The 24,618-nt window shown below is 46.8% G+C and overlaps 1 protein-coding gene across 1 annotated transcript in view; it reads left to right on the forward strand.

The window, feature by feature from the left end:
• The window catches only part of CDC73 (cell division cycle 73), a 1,222,960-nt gene that overhangs the window by 240,628 nt on the left and 957,714 nt on the right, over positions 1–24,618 (forward strand). Inside the window, exon 7 of the mRNA XM_069641358.1 lies at positions 18,099–18,315. Within this exon, the coding sequence (XP_069497459.1) occupies positions 18,099–18,315 (217 nt within the window). The remainder of the gene's footprint in view (positions 1–18,098; positions 18,316–24,618) is intronic.

A 24,618-nucleotide genomic window follows, 5' to 3' on the forward strand; every position in this document is an offset into this window, starting at 1 on the left:
ACCCTCTCCTCCACCTCCGAGACTGTGGCGTTGACCTTTCGCATATGTCGTCCAGCTTGTTGATTGCTGCAAATCCCTTCTCCATCGGTGCCATATATGGGGTCATGCATTGTTCAGGAGGGGTCGCCAGCGGGCTCTCTAGGGGTAATGCCTGCGCTGGAGTCGACGTGAGGGTAGAGGTAAATGTGTCCATGGGTCCCTTGTTTTTGGATCCTCTGCCCATCATACATGCAGCTTTGTCCTTCATCCGATGTGCAGATGTTATCTGCTTGCTGGCATGGCGCTGAACCAAATTGAAATGACTGTAGTACTACTTTTAGAGTTGTCAGCTGGGTTACACTAGGCGTTGGTGGTTGCGAGGCTCTTGCAGCTCATGAGTTATTCCCCTGGAGGAGTCTCTGTATGGTAGGTTGGGCGGCAGAAGCGCAGGTCCCAGACCTGGGCAAGGGTCCTGGTCAGCGGGTCACTGAGGTGCTATGAGGCTGCTGGAGTGTACCCGGTGGTGTCTCCCCCTGCACAGTAGCAGACTGGGCACAGGGCTCCGCACCTGTGTGGCCACGCAATGATAGGGTAATGTCCTATTTCAGTAGCAGGTTGGGCTGCGCCCCCACGGCCGCCCGCCCAGAAATGGCATGCGTGTCCCTGGGGCCCCTCGCCAGCACGTACCTTCCACGGGCGTCAGACCTGCCCCGCTGATCCACTATCCGGAGGTGTGAAGCCGTTCAAAAGGATGCTGTCGCCGTGGAGCTGCACCCCGTGTGCGTCTCTCCGTCCGTCCCTCGTGTGTGCACCAGGCGCCCGCTTCCACCCGGATGATGTTTGACAGCCTCAGGAGTGTAGGCATGAAGAAATCGCCGGGACCCTGCCCAAATGTTCGGTCCGGAAGGCTGCAAGGTGCTGGTCGAACCGCTGCAGTCTTTGGTCCTATGAGACGCAGCGCGAGGCCGCACAGGTGCCGGCGTCTCCCGCCACCAGCAGAAGCGATGGCTCTTACGGAACAGAGCTGCGTTAGTCGCATATATTTGGCCCAGTTGTGCTCCCCAGCCTCCGCCGCCAATATCTGGGGAGAAAGCGCTGGTTGCCACCGGAAGACCGCAGGATTATCTGACGGGGGTTTGTAGGCTGCAGAGCTCTCAGATCAGGCAGCCATTTCCAACGCCTGAAGGCCGGGTTTAAAGTGTGTCAAGACTGCAGTTCCAAGATGTCGATAACCGATCCGCAACGAGTATGCTTGTGGTGTCTCGAAGACCTCAACCTTCTCGAAATATCAATCGATGACCGGAAAAGCTCTGAAGGAGTGTAAGGGGAAGTAGGCGGTAGGTAGAAACCACCTTCTCACGATACAAGAGGTGACTCTCCTCGAAGAAAGAAGGCGAAAAGGTCCAGTTTGAGGAGTGGCTCCCATCACTCCTTGTCAAGTCGCCCACTTCGACGTCCTCGTCTAACTCCTCTCCTGACAGCTACATTCTGTCCCACTAAGGCCTACACTCCTGCAGAATGGGAAGCATTCAGGTTAGAAATGCTAAACTTTTGAAAAACAATATCCCTCGACAAGCCATGCTCCTACCGTGCTTTCTAAATCTGGCAAGGAAAGGGCTCGAGCCAAATCCTGCATGCCTTCGAGCCCGGGGACGAAGGCCAAATCTGCATTGAGAGCCATTGAGGCCAAGATTAGATGAGAAAACATTGAAGGATCCTTCAAGCTGCAAGCCAAAGAATAAGTTGACGCCAGCTGCGGTCGTGACACCTGCCGGCCCATCGATGCCATTGAAGTCGCAAATCTTGACGACTCCTCAGTGTAGAGTTCCACATTTTTTAAACCTTAGACACCCTTACCAGAAAAAACATACACTGACAATGGATAAGCCATTTGGGTTACAGTATGATACACCAAATGTCCCTGATAGCTTTATCTGAGGAATCCAAGCTAAAAGACCTTTATGAAAATATGCAAACAGCCAGTGGAGTGGACACTTAACCAGAATTAGAATTTGGTAAGCCCGAGTCTGATGAGCTTGCAGATGCATCATATAGGCAGTTGATGGTCTAAGCTTGTAGAATACCTGGGATGGAGTAGACCTGCCCTCCCCTTTGAGCAGGGTGATCTAACAGACATCCTTGATAAAGTCAGAGAAAGGATCCCATTTTACCTTTCCACATTGCTCTTCAAAAAAGGGTGACTGCCATTTGGGAGACGCCGGAGTCAAGCCTGGCAGTAAACAAGAACTTGACATGGAAATACCGTCCATCTTGTAGTGACCCCAACTACTTAACTAAACACCCCAGCCCAGAAAGTCTGAAGGCAGCAACCTCAAAACAAGCGGCTTTATTTGTAGCATTTTGTTATACGCCCAAACCCGGCTTAGGTTACAGAAGGTTTACTTGTCTGGTTACAGGGTGTGAAGAAGTAAATTACATGCAATGTTTGAGGTAGGTTACAGTACAGGTATTTGCAATTTCAGTACAGCAGGATACAAATAACAAAACAATTCTTAATGAAAGTGAGGGCAGATAAGTGGACAAGACATGATGGAGGAGCAGTAGGTTAGAATGTATTGAAGAGCCAAATTTTAATAAGATTCTTAAAGCATTGGTGGGAAGGCTCATTTCTGATGTGGGAGGGTAGGGAGTTCCAAATTTGGGGAGCTGCTACTGGGAAGCTGCCACCCCCTGCCCTCGAGCTCTTGTACCTTGGGATGAGTGAGTACTGGAATTGGATCTGAAGCATCTGGCGGTCTTTTTTTGGGAATTTGAGTTATTGAGCTATGTGGGAGCCACCCTTGTGAAACATTTGTGGGTGACGCAAGGTGTTTTGAAGAGGATTCTGGCTTCAATGTGTAGCTAGTGAACTTCCCTCCTGATAATGAGAAATGTGGTAGTTTCTTTTTAGGCCAAAGGCTGCCTGCAGGGCTTTATTTTGCAACAGTTGTAATTTGGCCCGGTTTGGTGCCTGTGGTGCCTAACAGGAGAATGTTGCAGTCTAATTTTGATAAAACGGGGGCACGAGCTAGGGTGAGACAGTCTTGTGCGGCGGAGTGCGATGAGTTTAGATGTGTAGGCAATGCAGGAGGATAGGGTACTGATGTGCTTGGTTATTGTGAGGTTGGAGTCAAGGTTTCTGACCTGCTTGTGGACTGGGATGGGTGTTCTGTCAGTGGTAATGGATGAAAAGTCTGGGTGGAGAGATTTTATTTTAGAAGGGGGAGCCTACAATCTGTGTTTTAACAAAAAAAAACTGTTTGTGGCCATCCAGTTTTGGATTATGGCATAGATCATGTTAATGGTGATCGTGTCTTGCTCATGGTTGCCAGTAATAGGGATGAGGATCTGGGTGTCATCTGTGAAGTTTATGTACGACACCATGGCTTCAAGGGCTGCAGATAAGATGTTTGTATATGCAAGTTAGGCAGAATTGCATGTAGTACCCTGTGGGATCACCAAATACAATTAGGACTACAGGTGTAAGCAAAAACCAACCTTTGGTATAAGTCTGTACTACAGTTTTGTGGTAGCAAGCTGTGCAGCCAGGCTGATCTCAAGAGGGAATGTGAGCAGTACAAGAGGTTACACAGAGGTCTTACAATCAGTGGTTCAAGTAGATACTTGCACTCAAGGTTTCTTGGTAAAACACTTATTAATTTATTACACAATCATTTAGAAAACATTAATTAGAAGGAGGCAACTTGATATTATACACAAACTTCAATAGCAAACCAACAAGTTTCTGAACAAATTGGGCTCCCCTGAAATAGGAGCAAAAAGGCAAAAGTTAGCAAAACAGATCAAATACTTTTTTAGGCAGTGAAAAGGGTTTTAGTTCACTGGAGGACTCTATTCAGTTCAATAGGCCTAGGCCAAAGTCAATGGACTAGTGTCTTGGATAGGAAAGAGCAGTTCTTGAAGTAAACGGTAAAGTCTTTGGCCAAAGTTCTCAAAAGTAGTTTGTACGAAAAAGATTCCTATGTTGGGTCACAAGCTGATTAGGCCTGTAAGTTGGGAAAGTTCCAAGAACTTTCACCGCAAGAAAAACGTTCTCTCAATTGGATTGGCACAGTACCTTAGGATGAAACAAAAGATGCAGCTGAAGACGTTGGTTCCTGGCAGTTCCTGCAGATTTCACTGTTCCTGAGTCTTGTCCTGGGACAAGAGGGAAGACGTCGGGGGAGGGGGGACTCCTGCACTGCACGGGATCGTTGAAACACGCTGTCAAAATGGAGTCACTTCAGTTAGAGTAGCTGTTCTTCAAGCACACAAGCTGGTGTCCGTCCCCCTGGTTAATCCTAACAAGCTTCGAAAATGGTATCCAGGTGGCTTACGAGTTGATTGGTCCCACCTACTCAAAGGAAGAAGTCGTCTTTGAAGGAGCTTCTCTGTCGAAAGGCGCCTTGGCGATTCGGACCTGCAGCAGGGCTTCAACAGGCAAACTAACAGTCCAGGAGTTGCAACATCCGTCCTCTTCCAGCTCGTCTTCGTTTTTTTCGTTCCAGTGGTCGACTCTGCTTTCCAGTACAAGAGACTCGCTTTTTATTCAGTTCTCTCCCATTCATTCTAGCCTAGCTTCCACTCATCCAGCAGGGTGGCTGTCCTTGCCGGACAGTCAGCCAGCCAAGCCCGTCTGAGTGCATTTGAGTCTCCTAGGAGACTAAGCACAGGAAGTATTGGGCACCTCCCTCACTTCCTGCCCACCCCAGACACCCTGGAGCCAGAGGCGGGCTTCAGTCCTGAAGCCCGCCAAAGACATGGAAACAAAGGGACCAAACCTGGTTTGGCACACAGTTAAACTCAAGAAGGACATTTCCGAAAAGAAATTGCAAAATAAAGACCGGGACCCGTTTAAACAAAGGGGCTTAAGGCGCCATCTTGAAAAACATGGCTCCCGCAATTTTTAGCTATCTGTGTTCGCGGTCAGTATAAATCATAATTTTGTTCTAAAACCACTGCCACCAGCCATTTCGATAAAAAAGGGTAGCATTTGACTGCTACATGAGTTTATATCCACAGGGGATACTAGGCAACCTCTCCAGCACTCTATAGGAATATGGTGTGTGCTGGGTCTAGGAATTTAATAAGTCTAGTAAAGTCAGTTTAACCTTACATTCTCTGGGAAACACTAGTTTATCGCAGAGAAGGTATTTAAACCTTTGGGAAGTCAAGAAAAGACATCCCTGTGCCACTGCACTGAGGGTCCTCTGTAACCCACATGAAGATGCCTATGGAGTTATCTTAAAACTCCATAATCGAAGAACACTAGTGTAAAACATACATCAAAATCCATGGAAGAGTGGGGGACAAAAGGCTCACTCTTTCCAGGTAAAAGAATCCAGTCCTCAAAATCCAGCAAAGTTGCTGGGGGGGTCTCGAAGGTGAAGGGAATTGGCACATTTATGAGAGCTCTCCCTAATAATGCATTATACAGGGTGGGCGAGGGGCCTGAGCCCTGGGGGACAGACGGGGGGACTGGTATCGGATCTGCAGCTTGTTTTGCTGATGGATACTCTTGAGGTGTGTTCTGAAAGAAAGGATTTGACCCAGAGGTTAGCTTCTGGTGAGAATTGGTAGTTTTCTGATAGCTCCTTGCATATTTTGTCATGGTCCACCAGATCAAACGCGAGAGGTCTACACAGATTTCTTGAATTTTAAAGTACAATAATGCCGTTTCTGTGCTGTGATTTGGTCGGAAACCCGATTGTCAGGGTCCTAGTAGATAGTTGCTTTCAAGATTGTTTTGGATTTAGTAAGCTATGTCATCAATGTATTTTTAATATAAGGGACACAGTGGTTATGGGCTGGTGGTAGGTGGGTATGGTCTGGTCCAAAGAGGGTTTTTTGAGGAGTGGGGTAATCCCCCGCTTCTTTGATGCTGGCGGGGACAGAATTGGTGGCATTAATGAAGTTGGTGATAATGGGAGTTAACATGGGTGTGCAGAGTTTGACTAAATATGCAGGGAAGCAGTCGCCTTTAAATTTAGATGGTTTTAAGGTGGAGATGGTGTGCAAGACCTGGTCTTGGGCGACAGAGGTGAATTTGAATTGAATTACTGTTTTCAGTCTGTCCAGTGCTAGTGGCGTTGAGCTTTTACTGGACAGTAACTTACTTTTGGTTAGAATTTTGTTTTGGAGGGTGAAGATTTTGGATGCTACCACGTTATGGATGGTGGTACACCATGCTTTGGTGGAAGGGATAGGGTCTTCCAACTCTTGTGTGGAGAAAAGCTCTTTGGCGTTGGATGAGGCGTTGTTTATGCGGTTAAGTGTTGGCTTTGTGAGCGATGATAGCTGATTAGTATATTAGCTGACAGGAATTAATTGGCCGAGTACTCGGGACTGTGCCTTTTTGTGTAGTGTTCCAGTGCTCTTTTGTTCGGCGGAGTACCGTCAGTTCCTCTTTGAACCAGAAGTTTGTTTGGCAGTATGGGGTCTTGTAGACGTAAGTGGGGCTAGTGCATAGATGGAAGTCTTAAGGCTGTTGTGGTATAAGTCAGCAAAACTAGTTGGGTTAGTGTTTGAGGGAAGGAAGATCTTTAGGGGAATCTGTCAGGATATGGATGAGACTATCTGCTGTGAGATTCCAGGTATTTCTTACAGCAATAGGACAGGGTGTGGGTGGATTCAAGTTCTGTGTATTTTGTGTCATTAAATTGAAACCTATTAAATGATGGTCTGACCAATTGATCGATGTGATGGATTTGATTGAAAGGCTGATATTTGATGTCCGGTTCCAATCTAGTATTCTTCCCTGATCGTGAGTGGGTAAAGCTCATTTCCAGGAGGGTTGTGTGGCATGCACTGGCTTTGTGGTCCAGTTTGTCATTGAAACCCAGGTTGATGTCACCCAGTATGATACATTTAGTATTGGGTTTGAGGTAAGGGGTGATGAGTGGGATGTGTCAGATTCTGGGTAGTTGGCGTTGTTATTAGGAGCTCTATAGATGAGAATGTTGGTTGTGGGGTCAGTGGTGAGTTTGAGTAGGAGCAGTTTGTATCCCTCTATGGGGTTTGTTTATTTGTATTGCGCACCAGACCCGGGGTTATCGGGGCGCATTTGGAAAAAAGTCTTGCAGCTTAGTTACACACAGAATACAACTTAGTTACATATCAGAGGAAATAATACGAATCAGGAAAATACAATAAGAAACCAGCAAAAAGGTATAGCAGGTACATCATATATAGAGGGGGGAACACAGGAGGTAGTCAAAGGGCAATGCTGAAGGCGTCATACAGCAAGAGGCTATGCTGAGAAGGCAGCATACTTGCTGCATTCAGGGATCTATTTACAGTACAATAGTGTGTGTAATAGTGGGGTTTACTGGTCGTTCTCTTTAAGCCAATTAATTAGGTTCTGTCTGAGATTAGGGTATGTTAGATCCACTCGCAGGGAAGGGTGTGGTGTTCCAAAGCTGTGCTTCCTTGACCGGGAAGCTACCGCCTCCACCCTTGGTAAGTTTGAATCTTGGGACTGAGGCAGTTATTAGCTGTTCTATTAGGCCTTGTTGAAGATATTCTGGAAAGTCTCTCTTTGAGGTAGCAAGGCGCAGCATTATTCAGACATTTGTGGGTAAGTGAGGCAATTTTCAGACTGTTTTTGTCAAAGGTAGATGACCAAATATTTTGTCTTCTAGTCTCGGAAATATGCTCTCTCCTTGCTATTCCAAGGGCTGCTCTCAAGGCATTGTTCTGGAGCGTTTGAATTCTTAGTAATGTGCTTGTTGGTCCCTATATAAAGAGAATTGCAATAATCCAGTTTAGACAATATAAGGGCTCTGGCGAGGATAATGCAACTGTTTTTAGAAAGGAACGGTTTACCTGCTCAGATTAATTTACAGGTATATGCAGTGGCGGATGCCATAGCGTTTACCTGTTTGGTAAATGAAAAGGTGGAATCGATGTAGAATACTTGTGTTTTTACTAAGCTGGTGACAATAATGGGGTTGACACTCAGGTTTTTGACACTCAGGTTTTTGCCATCAAAGCTTTGTACAAAACAGAACTCTATCTTTTGAAATGCCCGAGTTCACACATCAGACAACAATTTCTTAGATTCCGTTTAAATCTGTGGCCAACTGCGGATTTGCTGACAAAAAGGAATTTAATTCCAAAAGAGCAAGCTTATTGCCGTTTTTGTTTAGACAAATCACAAAGAGAGACCCTAAAACACTGCATTTTATTCTGTCCAATGCTCGCAAGTCACAGGACAGTTCATTTTACAAAATGTAGCCTAAGCAAATATGAATTTATGTCTCTGGATGCCATCTGGTCCCACATAACCAATTACCCAGATTTGGGAATGAGAGTGGCCATTGTACACTACTTAGAAACCATCTTTCCGAGTACTTAATCTGACGGTCAAACTTGAGTATCCTAAGTTGGTTGTTCTCTGTGCCTTTCTAATTGCGACATTGTTTAATTGCTCTGAGCTACTATCAACCTTACATTCATTTTTATCTATTAATTTGGTTCAGTTTTGTCCAATGTGTAAACTTCATTTCTGTGTAAATTGTAAACAATTTGTATTATTTCACTTGTATACAATGAAAGAAAGGAAAGAAAAGGGAAAAAAAAAAAAAAAAAGAGAGGGGAGGGAAGGAAAGAAAAAAGGAGAAAAAGAGGAAATTTGAAAGGATGATGATATTATCCATATCAAATAAATAAAAAAAAAAAAAATGGGGTTATTGTTGATATTGAAGGTAGTATATTTGGGCCCCAGTTTTTTAGACTTGTGGTAGTGCTCAGGACAATAAGCTCAGTCTTGTCATCGTTCAGGCATAGGCCATGTGTAGCTATCCATGCCTGGACGATGAGATACTCTATTCACCAAGGCCAAATCCTTGTCGTAATCCCCAGAAAGTGGTAGGGGAATCTGGGTATCTGCATAAATGGTGTAGGTGATACCAAGATGATCCTGATCATCCAAAAGGGGTTTAGTGAATATGTTGTATAATGTAGGTGAGACACACGATCCCTGGGGTACTCCACAAGTGATGGGGATGGGGCCTGCAGCAGCTGTAGGAGAGAACTCTTAGTCCTGTTGGTTAAAAATGATTGTATCCACACTATAGCTTCTTTAGAGAAGTGCACTGCAGAGGCCAGTTGGCTACAAAGGACCTCATCGTCCACAAGGTCAAATGCAGCCAATAGGTCAAGGAGGAGGAGGAGTAAGGCTGATTTTATCCCTGAGGTCATCAATTTGGGCTTTGAGGTCAATTAGAGCGGTTTCTGTGCTGTGGCCGAAAGCCTGATTGGTGTGCTCCTAGAAGTTGGTTCGTTTCCAGATGCTTCTGAATTTGTATATAAGCCATCTTGTCTGATTTTCAAGAGAAATGGCACTGTTGTGATGGGTCGGTAATTAGTTGGTATAGCTGGGTCAAGAGTCTGTTTTTTAAGTAAGGGGAGTACCCAAAATTCTTTGTGGTTGCTTGGGATGATGCTGGAGGTGAATGAGGTGTTAATTACCTTTATGATAAAAGGTGCCAGATCTCTTGTTGCATCCTTAATAAGTTGGGCTGGACTTCGATCGCCCACTGACAATTCGAGGATTTAAGGGAAAGAATAACTTTTTCGGTCTCAATGATAGAAACTTTAGAGAACCTAAACCGAGGGGGAGGTGTGGTATTGTGAGCTGGCAGAGGGGAGTTGTTGGGTGATCTTAGTTAGGGAAGCTTTTTTCTTGGCAATTTTATCATGGAGGGTGATGATTTATTAAAGCTTGCTGAATGTTGGAGCACCCGGCTTTGTCTTGCACGCAGGTGTCTTGTATTGGGATGGGTGCTTGTAATTCTTTCAGAATTACGAATGGTTCTTTCATGATAGTCAGCTTGCGAGAATTTTGAATTTACATTTCACGTTTGACGAGGAGTATTTCCTTCTTGTATAGAGAGGAGATATTGAGGTTAGTTTTATTTTCCGAAGCGGGAAGTGGTCTCCAAGATACCTTGCAATGTCTTTTTTCCGTTCGTAGTAATTTCAGGTATGGCGTATACCATGAATTGAGATGGGCTTTGGGTTTACATTGTCTAATTTTTAAAGGGGCAATGGAGTCAAGAGATGCAGTCATAATTTTGTTGTACTCCTTGACTAGCGAGTCAAGCTCCATGCTCTCCGGAAGAGAGTTGAGGCTGGGAAGAATGAGAGGTAGTACATTGTCAGTGGTGATATTTTAATTTCTTGTCAGAGTAGGGGGGCGCCAAAAGAGTGTGTTCAGCGACGGGCTTTCTGGTTGCTAGCGTGAATGTCAGGAGATGGTGGTCTGTCCAGACCTGGGGGGTTATGGACACAATGGTAGCATTGCAGTTATAATCCACCACCCAATCGAGTATTCTCCCTTTGTTGTGTGTGGGAAGATTTGCTCTCTGGGTGAGGCCAAGTTCGGTCAGGGTATTGGCAATGCTAATTGTGTGTGGATCTTTAAGGTCATTGAAGCCCAATTTGAGGTCCCCTAACAATAGGACTTGTGAGGTACTTTATAAGTTATCAGAGAATGGTGGAAATGTCCGCCTCGAAAGATCAAATGGGACCTGGGGGTTCTGTATATAAGTTGGATCATGAGTCTGAGAGTTGGTGATAGTTTGGATGTGAGGGTTGTTAGGGAGAATTCTCTGTTTAGGCCGAATTTCCTAACCTAGTGAGTACCCCAGCAGCTTTGCTGGATTTTTGGGGTTTATTTTTTTTCTCCTGCCTCACTCTTGGGCATGATTTGAGTGTGTTTCTTTGAATCTAGATGTGTTTAATGGGCTATGGGGTCTTTTACTCCATAGGGCTTCATGTGTTTTTGTAATGTGTGTTACACAGCAACCTCAGTGCAGTGACACAGGGGTGCCATAGTGACCCCCCAGTATAAACTCCATACCCTGGGACTGACTACTGTCTCCCAGGGCATGTAAAGTCACCATTGACTTTACTAGTCTTAAATTCGGAACAGAACCAGTACAAACCATCATATTGTGGACGTACTGACTGGGGCAATTCAATTGCCCTAGGGTCTGTTTGTCGAGGGGGCACGTCTCCATCCCCCCTGATCGAGTTTTGGCTGGTGGCAGTGGATATTACTTTTTATATTCAACCGCGAATATTTTGCTATGGGATTTCCCATTGTTTTAGGCTACTATCTTTATTTAATTATTTACGCTAGCCTCGAAAATACCGCCGGTTTATTTAATATTAATTCTCCGGTTGGTATTTTTTTGCCCAAACTTGATTCTAAAATGGCGTTTGTGTTCTCTTCTGTGACTCCAACCCAAGTTGAGCCCTGTGTTCCACTTTTTGGGGGGCTTCTCCACAGAAGCCCTCCAAAGTGGTGCCACTCTGTCTGGGGTACTTAGGAGGGGTGGAGGGAGATTTAGGCCCCCTGGACTGAGTTGCCTAGGCAACTCAAGTCGCACTCCGTCCTGATTGGCCCAAGTGGTGAGCCGGCCGGCTCACCACTTAGCATGTTTGAGTGACAGCTAGACTGAGTGAATGGGGGTTTTCTCCATAAAAGCAGGGCTTTGGGGACTGGAACTTCAGAAGTCGCCACAGGACCTAAGAATCCGACGAGGGAGAAGCTGAACTGACCTGCCATGACACCACCACCGGTGGAGCCCTGCTGGACCATCTCGCCACTTTTTCCCAACGACAGAGGAGATCTCCCGCCGGAGTCTTCTTCCTTGACCCTCACCACCCCACCCCCGGGCCCACCACTCTTTCACTTATCCCTTTCCCCTCCTCCCCCTGCAGTTACCACTTTTGTCTATCACTTTCACGGTAGGATTGTCACAAGGCCAATATAACAGTTTTGTTCCTCCTATGGCCCCCCCTACCCCCAGTTTTTGTCTTGTGGCACCTGGAAACACTTGTGTATAGGTGCCATACAAATGTCCAATAAATAGTCTGTAGTATCCAAAGGATCTGGTAGAATAACAGAGCAGCCAGGCTTATTTTAGGAGGAGGATGTGAGATATATGTAAGTATATTGAACCCAGTCAATACAATAGTACAAAGTACAAAGAAACACTTCTACACTGAAAGTTATAATAAAATATTGTTATATATATATATATATTTCATATTCACGCACGGCAGATAAGTAATACACAGGGATTATTATTTCTTTTCAAAGGTGACTGCAACAATTGTAGTTGCTTGCGGTTTCAATTGTTACAGAGAATGACACTAGTTGTACCGTATTATTGGTACTATCGCGCTCTCGCATAGATTCCAGATAATCGGTAATGGCATTCATATAGCAATTTCACATGAGACAGTCTGCAGTAAGGAAAAAGATGGGTATTCACACTTGAACGATAATGTTTTAGTAACACTTTTCAAGGCACTTAATGCTTTGTAAGTCCAATCTCTAGCCTAAAGTCGGTGTAGGAGTAGAGCAAAAAGTCATATGCAGCAGCATGAAAGGCAAAGTTCCTCAGGATAATTGTCACTGGAATACAAATGCCTAGCACGATAGCACAAGTTATAGGGACCCTGCAAAGGACTCCCTAATAGGACGCAAGCTTTCAAGCTTGAGCCGGAGGTATGGGTGGACACCGAACACCTCGTAACGCACTCCAGTCACACTACCTTAAGCACCACCGTACCTTTGGTTAGAATTAAACGTAGCTGGATTATCTCTTGTGCAGCAGCGACGGACCTATTCTCCGGATTCCTTAGTCTGGTGATGAAAGGAAGGACTCGGAATGGGATGTCCCAGCAGCAGTCGCGAGAGAGGACCCTCAGCACAGATATTCTGGATCTCTCACATCCGTCTGTGGTTTTGGTGCCTTTTTATCAGCTCCAACAAAGGACAGGTAACGGCTGGTCAATCTTCCTCAATTCTGCAGCCCTGCACTCTGGTGAGGGGACTTGGATGAGTGGGATCGTGCCTCTGGAGGCCCAACTGGAGCTCGCCCATGTTCTATGTGGATACATCCACGACATTGCACTGCAAAGGGGTTGGAGGTCTCTTGCTATTTGCGGTTTGCAGCCCTGGAAGGTCACAGTACCTCAGGAGGTGTTTCGATTTGTAGTTAGTCTTGGGGCTGGTTGGTCCTATTAGGCAAAGTTTGTATGCAGTACCCACTGGGAACACTGCACACAACTAGGACCATGTGTAAGCAAACCAACCTTTGGTATAAGTCTGTACTACACAGTTTTGGTAGCGTGTTGAGCAGCCAAGTTCATCTCAAGAGGGGAATCGTGAGCTGTAGTGGAGTTACACAGGGATTTACAGTTACAGGTATTCAAATAAACTCTTGCACTCAAGGTTTCTTGCATAAACCATGTATTTTCAGTTATGCAATATACTAGTAACACACAAATACACTTCTATTCTATTTGTATTTATTTTATTTATATAGCGCACGAGGGCATCCGGGCGCATCACTTAGTTTCAGGCATAGTACAGACGGAGCATTTGAACAGAATATACACAATATACAAGTTATACAGGAAATATACAAATGTACAAGAACAGGTTATAACAATAAGCCGTTAACACTATTGTTATGACTCTGGGTCCATAGGAGCGGAGTCACGGCAAGTCTTGGGCAGACAACCAAGCTTTGGCTTTGCGCTTTAAGGCCGGGAAGGAGGATTCAGCTCTAAGAGGATTAGGTAACGAATTCCATAGCTTCGCTGCTAGGACTGGGAAGCTGCATCCGCCAGATCTCTGGAAGATGAAGCGCAGGATAGCGAGGCAGTTGGTTTGGGCACTTCTGAGTGGTCTCGCAGTGGTATGTAGTGTAAATCTGCTGGCTAGGTAGCTAGGGGCTTGGTTGGCGAGGCTTTTGTGTGTGAGCGCAAGTGCTTTGAGAGACTCTTTGCGATACTGAGAGCCAGCCAAGACTCAGTCTAGAGTCAGAAATGTGGAGGTTCCTGGGGATGTTTAGAGCCGCTCTAATGGCATTATTTTGGATGATTTGTAGTTTTTTTCATATTGCATTGGTTGGTGCCCAGTTAGAGGGCATTACAAAAATCAATTTTAGATAGGACCAAGGTCCTGGCTAGTGTAGTGCAGTTGGCTGGTGAGAGGAAGGGGTGGCATGCTGTGATAAGCCTGCAGGTGTATGATGATGATGATGATGATGCTGCTGATGATACTACATTAGTTTGCCTGAAAAGTGAGAGAGTGGAATCGATGTAGATACCAAGTGTTTTTGTATCCTTAGCCACTCTGATGGTGTTGCCATCAATGGTGAAGGATTGAAATGAGTCAAGTTTGCTAAGTCTTTGGTGGGAGCCAAGGATGACGAACTCAGTCTTTTTGTCATTTAGGCACAATTCATGCTGAGCCATCCAGGCCTGGATGCCTTGATAAATGGCGTTAATGGCTAGGGAGTCGGTTTTGTGGTCACCTGTGATGGGGATAAGTATCCAGGTGTCTTCGGCGTAGTTGGTATACGTAACACCCAGAATATCCAAGATGTCAAAGAGGGGTTTTGTGAACACATTGTAGAGTGTCAGGGACACACATGATCCTTGTGGGACTCCACTAGTGACTGGTGAAGGTTCAGCGGTGGCAGTAGGGGAGAAGACCCTCATGGATCTGTTATCCAAGAAGGAGGTGATCCAGGCTGTAGCTTTGTCTGAGAAGTGGGCGGCAGTTCTAAGGTGGCGGCATAGGATTTGGTGATTTACTAAATCGAAGGCCGCGGAAAGATCTAAGAGGAGTAGTAGGTCCAGTTTGCCCTTATCTTTTAGGTCTTCAGTCTGAGTTTCAAGGTCTAAAAGAGCAGTTTCAGTACCGTATCGCGGACCGAAACCAGATTGCCTCAGTCCCCAGAGATTATTGGTTTCCAAATAATCTTGGATCTGCAGGTATGCAGCACGATCAAGAATTTTTAAAAGGAAAGGGACCGTGGTGATCGGTCTGTAGTTAGTGGGTATGTTAGCATCCAAAGTGTTTTTTTTCAGGAGAGGAATAACCCAGGCATCCTTAAGATTGTCTGGGACAATCCCAGAGCTAAATGAGGAATTTGAGTGTGGTGAAGAAGGGTGCTATATTATGCGTATACTCTTAAAAAGAGATAGGTAAAAGGCAAGTGTTATTAGAACACAAGAAATACAAATATTTTGAGTTCACCAGAAGAGTCAAGTCAATGGGCTAAAGTCTTGGATAGGATAAAGTGGTTCTGGTAAGTAAACAGAAAAGTCTTGGCACAAGTTCTTAGAGGTAGTTTGTAAAGAGAATCATATTTTAGGTCAAAAGCTGATTAGGCCTCCGAGCTGCAAACGTTTCAAGCACTTTCACAGTGAGAGGTAAGTTCTCCTGTTTTACAGTACCTTACAGTGAAGAAAAAGATGCAGCTGATGACTTCTGTTCCTGGTAGTTCCTGCAGATCTCGCGGTTCCTGGGACTCAGTCGCGGGGACAAGAGGGAGGACATCAGGGAACTCCTGCACTGCGACTGGTGAAAAGCTTGCAACTGGCAAACTTCAATTTCAGTGGCTGTTTCGCGTTTCAGCTACCACACTGGTAACAACGCTGGTCCTGGCTGTCAAGGTGGACTGTCCTTGCTTCTGAGGTCCCACACACAGCTGAGGGGGGGTGGGGGTGGGGGAGATCAGGCTTGGGCAGTCTGGCGTTGTGGGAGTCCGGAGGATCTACCAAATGTTTTCGGCCAGTTTACAAGTAACGCACTAATCTGGTGTCCCTCTCCCTGGCTCTATGGTCTCCTGCAGCACTCTGAGGAAATGCAACCAGCTCCGAGATGGGTGTCCAGGTGCCTTACTTGGGAGTTGATAGGTCCTACCAACCCAAAGGGAGAAGTCGTCCTTTACAGGGCTTCTATCGATGCAAACTTGTCGGTTCGGACCTGCAGCAGGGCTTCACCAGGCAAATAAATGGTCCAGGAGTTGCAGCAGCCGTCCTCTTCAAGCTCTTCTTCGGTTCCTTCGTCCAGTGGCCAACTCTGCTTTCCAGTCCAAGAGACTCGCCTTTTTAAACAGTTTTCTCCCTTTCATTCCAGCCTAGCTGCCACTCACCCAGCAGGGTGGCTGTCCTTGCTGGACACTCAGCCGGCAATCATCAGAGTGCATTTGGGTCTCCTAGGAACACAGGGAGTTTCGGCACTTCCCACACTTCCTGCCTACCTCAGACACTCTGGAGCCAGAGGCAGATTTCACTCCTGAAACCCGCCAAAGGGCGAATGAACAAAGGGAACAAACTTGGTTTGGCGTGCAAAGAAAAACTCTGGAAAATCATGGTAGTTTGTTGTAAAACCACTGCTACTAGCCATTCTGAGAGGAAAGGGTAACATTTGACTGTTACGTGAGTAACTAGACATAGGGGATACTAAGTAACCCCTCCAGCACTCTATTGTAAGAGAGGGTGTGCTGGGTCTAGAAATTTACAGGGCTAAGTCAAGTCAATTTCACTCCACTGTTCTGGGAAACAGTAGTTGATCCCAGAGAAGTTATTTAAACCTTGGGACATCTGAAAGACTTCCCTGTGCCACTGCACTGAAGGTGCTTTGCGACACAATTGTACAAGATGATGCCTAGGGAGTTGGTTACACTCCCTGTCCAAGTAAACGTAGTTGTAAAACACGTCAAAATGCCTGAGCGAGTGAGAAAAAGGGTCACACTTCCTCCAGGTAGAAAAATAAAGCCCTCAATATCTTAAAGTTGCTTGGAGTCTCCAAGGTGGAGGCAATTAGCACATTTTTGAGAATCCTCCCTAACGTGTCCCACCGGCCAAAGCAAAGGAGTCCTCTTTGGAGCTCCTCTGTCGATTGAGAAAAAGGGGTCAGGGCAGCAGGGTTTGCTTCATGGTTACTGGAAGGGTCTGCAGGAATCCCTGGTTGTCTTCAGCTTCGGATCCTCTGTGCAAGTGGTCGACTTGCCTTCTGCCTCAGGAACCTCCATTTTTATTCGGATTTTCCATTAATTCCTCTGTAAACTCCAAGCAAATTACAGATGGGGGCAGGTGGCTGTCCAATCAAGAGAGTCAGCCCCTCAGTGGGCACTGGCTCCCCCTTTTCCTGTCTGCCGAGACACACTGGAGACTAGGCTGGGGATACCCAAGGGTTCCCGCCAAAGCAAAACTCACACACAGACCTGGTAGAAGGGCTAAAAAGGACAACCACGTGAGAAATGGCAAATGAAGCCACCATGTTAAAACATAGGTGAGTCTATTGTACCTAACCGAGATTGTGAACAATGTCTGTGGTAAATAAATAGCACAATAGTTGGTATAACATGTCCTCTGCCACCAGCTATAAGGGTTGTGACTGTGACTAAAAAGTCACAGGAGCAGGGGGAGTGTGTGCTAATCTCTCATAGGTTAAAGTTTTAGGAAGGATACAAAGTATCCCTCTCTCCTTAAGGACAGTAGTTTTGAAGGATGGCCAAAGAATCTCAAATTAGAACTCGACGGACTCCCAGCATCACAGCGCATTGGGTGCTGTGTGCTGCAAAAGTTAAACATATATGTTATTAAGGAGATTTGGAGGTAAGCAGACTCCAGAAAAAAAGGTTAAACGCAAAAGTCAGAGCAAATAAGAATGAATGAGGGGGGGGAAAGGCTCCCCCCATTCAGGATAGAAAGAAAAAGCTCCAGACGTCCAGCAAAAAGTGCTTTGGCATGCACTAGGAGAGGGGATTAAGCATACAACTGATAAATCTCTCCAACACTCATTTAATTCTATCTGCAGGCATAAGCGTACTGGATTGCTTGCTGACAAAGAGATTGTATATTTTGAGAAACACGTTGGGTAGAAGTGTGCTATTGAACTAAAGGGATATTCTAAGCAGAGGAGACTATGTGAGGTAGTACTTGGTTGGGTTTAGGAAGGTAGAATGAATGAAGGTAGGTAGTTTACTGGTTTGAAGATCCAGCCCAGTGAGGACCTAGAATATCTATTGCTAGTTGAGAACCATGTGGTGACGCTTGTTTACCCTGGCTACAGTTTAAAAAAAGCATATTGCCTCTTGACATCATGGTGTGCCTTGCTGCCTCAATCCTTTGGTCAAACCATTCTGAATCCATCATATCGATCGGAATGGATTTGTAGGCATTTGAAGATAATGCTGATGGGGTTTCAGTGTTGGTGCATAGTAGTTAAATGTTGAATATTTAACTTAAATATAAATCCAGCAACTTGAAATCTAATGAATGTGTTTTGTTTTTAGATCTTTATCGGAAGCCATGTCTGTGGAAAAAATTGCAGCAATCAAAGCTAAAATCATGGCCAAAAAAAGGTCCACCATCAAGACTGATCTGGATGATGATATAACTGCCTTAAAACAAAGAAGTTTTGTTGATGCAGAAGTAGATGTCACCAGAGACATTGTGAGCAGGGAACGAGTTTGTAGAACAAGAACTACAATCTTACAAAGCACAGGCAAGGTTGGTGCTTGAATTTGATTGGTACTTGAAAGTAAAAGCTAATTTAACAATTGTTACCACATTTTGTTTAAATTCTAGTTCGGACATTTTGTAATGTTTCTCTGGTCATCAGCGATGTTGTGAATCTTGGACTGATTGTTGTGCTCCTACGATATAAAGGTACATCGAGAGGTTCCCTCAAATGGAGGACTTCATAGGCCCGCTTTCAGCCCCAAGAGTAATTGGCCAAACAGCAAGCACATTGCCCAGTTTTTCTACTGATGGTTACCAAGAAGCAGTTTACAAGTTATTGGTAGGGGGAATTAATGAAATGGTGTATTAATGAAGTAAAAATAGTAACATTCATAACAAAACATGTACTCTTTAGACTATCGGACATTTTGAAATCGTACACTAAATTTCACACAGATGTACAGTTACATTTTGCTGCCTGTCCTTTTACCTTTTTGTGTAGCATTACTACCGATCTTGGAAGGAGTGCAGCGGGACCAAGTGCATAATTTATTTTTCACTGTAGTGAGTTACTTGCTCTTTTGTTGGTGTCCCCCAGACAGGATTGTGGAAGGGCACTTTAATTGATTTCATTTTACTACTGTGCACATTTATTTTTAATAAAAGTGTTTTAACTGTTATAATGGCCAAATTGACTGACTTCTGTGAAGGACCTGGGGGTATTTCACTGCCTAGACCCCGGGTATCAGGTGGCCAGGGCAGATCCAGACTTTGGGGGATGGACAAGTGCAGGAGGATCGCCTGGGTGAGGGGTCCTCAGGGAGTGGGGGTGGAATGCCTGATGGCGAGACATGGTTCCCCACCCCCTTTCCAAATACCCCTGTCCTGTCCTATTTTATCAGACATTCCAACTTCCCAGATTCCCCCCTCCCCCCCCAACTCCCATTTCTTCACAAACACTGAGGTGAGGAAGCGGAGATCTGAGGGTTGAAGGGAGTTCCTCCGATGCCATATATTGGACCGATCCCACTAATATCAGGCAGGGTCATGCACTTGATCTTAATTACAAACACCTTGTACCTATTCGCTCTCCCCACATGGGTTAAAGGTGGAACACTGAGACACACTCTGAGCAAGGCAATGTACTTCCAGGGCTGCGGCAAGCCAGGCGGAGCAGAGCGACAGGCCGAGGGGTGGAACAGAGGTACAGAGAAACCTTGGACACGCCGGCGAGAGATTGTTGCCTCTTAAGGGCCTTGAAGATTGCGCGAGGAAGCCCAGTTGGAGAGAAGAAACCAACCTATTTTGTGTTTCAAGAATACCAGCCACCCTCCTGGGTGAAAGGCAGAGTTTGGGAAGTACAGCAGCATTTGTGGCATCAACCTTGACTTCAGGATCAAAGCTGCGAAAGACGAAAATGAATTAACAGATTTAAACTGTTAAGTTTGATCCCGGCAGAGGGAAACCTGGATGTGACTAAATTTACCAAGAGGCCTTGGTGTAGGAGAGAAAAAGTGACGTTTGAGGAAATATCATCGAAGTGCTCAAGCTGAGGTAAGCGCAAAAGCCTTGCAGTTTCGGAAGTTTTCGACAGCGGAAGGAAAGTGAAAGGAGGCTAGAGCCCGATGGAGTGAAGCCTATGAAGGTGTGATTGAAAATTGGGGAAGGGAACCCCCACAAATTGTGATTGAAAGGTTTGAGCCCAGCAGAGGGAAACCTGTACTGAATTGCAACAACCAGAAGGAAACAAACTTTGTTGAACTGTATGATGCGCTAAAAGGTCACCTGGGCTGGAGTGAGCGACAGTGGAGGGGTTCAGTCGATAAACTAGTGATGTTTTGTGGAAGGCCAAGTGGGCCCTGGTCCACAAAACGAACTGCATCCTTGTGTCTGAAGGCAGAGTGTGTTGCACCTTACCCTGTGCTATCAAACATGGGGAAGGGAGATTACTCAGCCATACTGACATTACCTTTGAACACTTTTCCTTTTTGCATTACACATTCCGTTTACACATGTATTTTATTAGACAGAGAGCAAGCATTAGGTTTATTAGTATAGGCCATTTTATTTTGACTAAGCACTGACTAGTACTGTATTTTCTTTTCGTTTGGTGGTTGAATACTCCTGTTAGGCGAAAGTGGTAGCAAGTGGTGTTGGTTGCTGTTGGAACATTTTATTCTGCTTGCTGACTGTGTCATGAAGCCTACCCCCGGAGCACCAGGCCAGGCCCAGCACCCCTGGGAGCAGGCATCATGCCCCAGGGTAAAAGCCCAGCGGCCCCTTATAGGGACTCTTTGGACTCTGTCCTGGCGCTGTTGGCGCCAGGCTCATGTTGGAAATCAGTCCTGGCGCCATAGGTGCCAGGCTCATAAAGGAAGGTGTTTTGTGCACTTACCTGATGCAGACCATGCTGCAAGATTCAGGCCTCCCTGAGACCTGAAAGGGACTATTTTTTCATTGGGACTATTTTGCCACTCGGGTGTGGCCAGGGAAGGATACTTACTTGGAACTACTTTGGGGGCTATTTAAGCCACGCCCAGACAGTAGTTCACGCTTCGCGGCGTTCTGCATCCAAGCAGCTGAACGCTCACCGTGTCTGCTTCTGCATCTGGTCTCCAGCCACGCCCGCCTCGATCCTGGAACACCTGTAAGGAAAGAAGAGAAAGGTGAAAACCAAGAATTTTTATCAAACTTCTTACCTGCATCCGGAACCTTCACGCCAGCGTTCCTGAGAAAAGACTCATTTAAAAGCACTGCGTTGCTCGCTGCAGCGCTGCGCTTCACTCACCTGTCCTCGGTAGTACTTCTGGCTCCACCGCGACTGCCTGCTCCGGTCGCCACATCTCTGCGCCTAGGGGAGAGAAGAGACAAAAGGTGAGCAGAAGGAACATATGAGGAAAGCCTAATTTTCCGCCATAACACTTACCGGTCTTCTGTTGGTGGACCATTCCTCATTTCGGGTCGGCGCCGCTTCGTTGGCAGGTACCGCACCCCGGCCCCTATGGGGAAAGGACAAAAGACATTACTGGAGGAATATAAAGACATTAAGAGGGGTCGCCCCCTTCGCTAACTCACCTGGGTTTTCCATCGGCAATTCAATCCCTCAACGCATCGCCTTCATTCTGCACCTGAAATAAAGGACAGATCACAGGTTAGGGAGGCAACAGAAAAGGAGGCTCAACACTTGAACTTTTGTAATCTTCATACTTACGGCGTTCTGCTCGGAAAAGTCAAGTGGATTTTGCCAGCGCCATTCAGAAAACCAGTGAAGTAACTGGACAAACGCGCGCCCCTGCACCAGAAGCAGGATGGAGAGTTCATCCTTTGAAACCATAAGGTGAGCTTCAACCGGGGATTTCGGAGGAAGTTAGAGAAGAACGAAGGGGGGGGGTGCAAGCACACTATTCTGCAGACTGTTAATCCCCGTTCTCATCTGCAGAAGGATATTCCTACGGGCCAGACAAGCAAGATTTGAGGGTCCTGTTCAGTCGGTGTTCAGAGTTCTGCGCATCACGCTCTAAGAGGCCACAGCAACCCAGACTAGACCGGCGCCTCCGTGGGAGTCAGGTGAGCGTTACAGACTGCTACTACAAATTTAACTCCCCTGGAGGCGGAGCTGCTGCAGTACACTGTCTCACCACAGGAAGACTGCATAAAACCACTTCCCGCTGCGAAAGTGGTAGCAAGTGGTGTTGGTGTTCTGTGGTGGTCACCGGTGGAGGTGTCGGTCTCAACAGAGGAGCTGCACAACGACGCTTGCCCTGAGAAAGAGCCTGGGGCAGAGCGGGATGGAAAAAACAACTATTGGAAAAATCCCAAACAGTTTGGAGAACGGCAAGCATGGACCGTCCAGCGGCAGGAAAGAGAAATCGGGTGAGAAAGCTGCTGCCTACTCTACCGCAACCTGCTGTACATCTCACCCCAGCCCCTCTGTAATCAAGCACAAACTGTATACAGTTACTGAGGTGGCAGAGACTGCTGATGCTGCAGGGGGAGTGCAGCGGGATGGTTATTCTTTCTCAAGTCCTCCAAGCTCTTCAACTTCAGGACTGGTTGGTGTCTCTCGACCTCAAGGACGCTTATTTTCATGTGCCGATCCATCCAAAGCACAAGAAGTACCTGAGGTTCGCAGTTGGCGACTCGCACTTTCAGTTTTGGGTCCTGCCGTTCGGATTGACCTCCGCCCCAAGGGTCTTCACCAAGCTCATGGTAGTGGTGGCAGCGCATCTCAGGAAAGGGGCGATTCACGTCTACCCCTACCTGGGCGATTGGTTGATCAGGGCGCGCTCTCCCGAGCAAGTCCTGGATCATCTGTCCGTCACCTGCCACTCCCTCCACAAGCTGGGCTTCTCCCTCAACTTAAAGAAGTCCCACTTAACGCCAACTCAGAGGCTCCAGTACATCGGAGCAGTGCTCGACACGTCCCTGAGGCAGTGTTTTCCTCCCCAGGTGAGGGCTCATCACATTCAGCAGATGGTGCACAAGTTTCAGCATGACCAGAGTCTCCCAGCGTTCGAGTTCTTGAGATTGCTCGGCCTCATGGCATCCTGCATTCTTCTGGTGCCGGAGGCCAGGTTGCGGATGAGTTCTTTGCAATGGGCACTCAAGCTCCAGTGGTCTCAGTCCTCCGGCAGGATGTCGGACCTTGTTCAGGTGCCGCCCTCGGTCGCCCAGACCCTTCTGTGGTGGGCAGTCGAAAGGCAATCTAATGAAGGGGGCTCCATTTTGGCTACCCTGGCCGGAGGTGACTATGGTGATGGACACATCCCTCACGGGATGGTGAGCTCATGCCAACGAGTTGAGTCCGCAGTCGTTGGTCTCCTTCGGAGTCCAGACTCCATATCAATCTGTTGGAACTGAACGCCGTCTGGCTTGCCCTGAAGGCTTTTCTGCCGATTGTGCGGAAAGAATGTCCTGATCCTGACGGACAACACAGTGGCCATGCACTACCTCAACAGAAAGGGGGGGGCACGGTCACTTCCTCTGTGCAGGGAGGCGATGCAGCTCTGGTTCTGGGCAATCCAGCAGGAAGTTTTGATCTCAGCAGTTCATCTGGTCGGAGACGAAGACGAGACGGCGGATGCTCTGAGCAGGCAGAGTGCGATCTCTCACGAGTGGGAGTTGGCTCAGGAGATTCTCCTGGAGATCTTCGCCCTTTGGGGGACCCCTCAAGTGGATCTCTTCGCCTCCAGTGTCAACCGGAAGTTCGAAAGGTTGTGCTCATGGGAATTTCCTCCAAGAGGAGCCTTAGGAGACGCGTTCGTGGTGGAGTGGTCATTCCCACTGCTGTACGCGTTTCCTCCAGTCCCTGCCATTCCGCAAGTGCTGCGGAGGTTATGAAGGTTTGGTTCCCGGATGATCCTCATTGCTCCGGCATGTACCCGGACCTTCTTGACTTGTCCATCTGCCCTCCACGTCGTCTTCCATACCGAGACGATCTGCTCTCACGGGGCGGGTGGGGGAGGGGGGACGTCCGGTTCTCCATCCAGAGGTCAGATCCCTCAACCTTCACGCTTGGTTTCTGAAAGGTTGAGGTATAAGGATTGGGACCTCCCTGAAGATGTGATGAGGTGTTGCAACAAAGTCCCTGCACCTTTGCCGTAGGAGAATGTTCTGCGACTGGTGCAGGGTTAAGAATGTGGATCCATTTTCATGTGACATTCCTGTGGTTCTGTCTTTTTTGCTTTCTTTAGCCCACAGGGGCTTGCAAGTGGGTACCGTTAAAGATTACCTGGCGGCGCTGTCCATATTTAAGCGCTCGTCTGAAGAGTGTTATTTTAAAATCCCTTTAATTTCTCTGTTTCTAAAAGGGCTCACTAATGTGTTCCATCCGTCAATTTTCCAGGTGCTCGGCTGGGATTTGAACCTTGTATTTTTGGTCGAGATCACTTCCGCTCGCAGAGTGAGTTACAGGCACTTTCAGATAAGCAACCCTTCACTGTATTTCACAAGGACAGGGTTGTCCTTAGAGTTCGTCCTTCCTTTCTTCCGAAGGTGGTGTCGGAATTTCATTTCGGCCAGGTTATTCTTCCGGCATTTTATCCTCCTCCGCATCCTGGTAAGGAAGAGGAGAGGCTCCATAGGCTCGATCCTAGGAGAGCTTAAGCTTTTATATTTCACGCGTGTCTCGGGTCAGTGTGGACGATCAACTCTTCATTGGTTATGCTGGAAAGCGTTTGGGACAAAATGTGACTAAGCAGACTGTCTCGCTGGATTATTCTGGCAGTTTCTGGATGTTACTGCTTGGCGGGCAAGGACCCACCGGTCGGCTTGGGGGCCCATTCTACCACGGGGTATGGCTGTCTCTACTGCCCTGCAGAGGGGTGTTCCTATTCGCAACATCTGTGATGC

This window comes from Ambystoma mexicanum, chromosome 1q, assembly GCF_040938575.1.
Source record: "Ambystoma mexicanum isolate Mex_15411 chromosome 1q, UKY_AmexF1_1, whole genome shotgun sequence".
Taxonomy (NCBI): Eukaryota; Metazoa; Chordata; class Amphibia; order Caudata; family Ambystomatidae; genus Ambystoma; species Ambystoma mexicanum.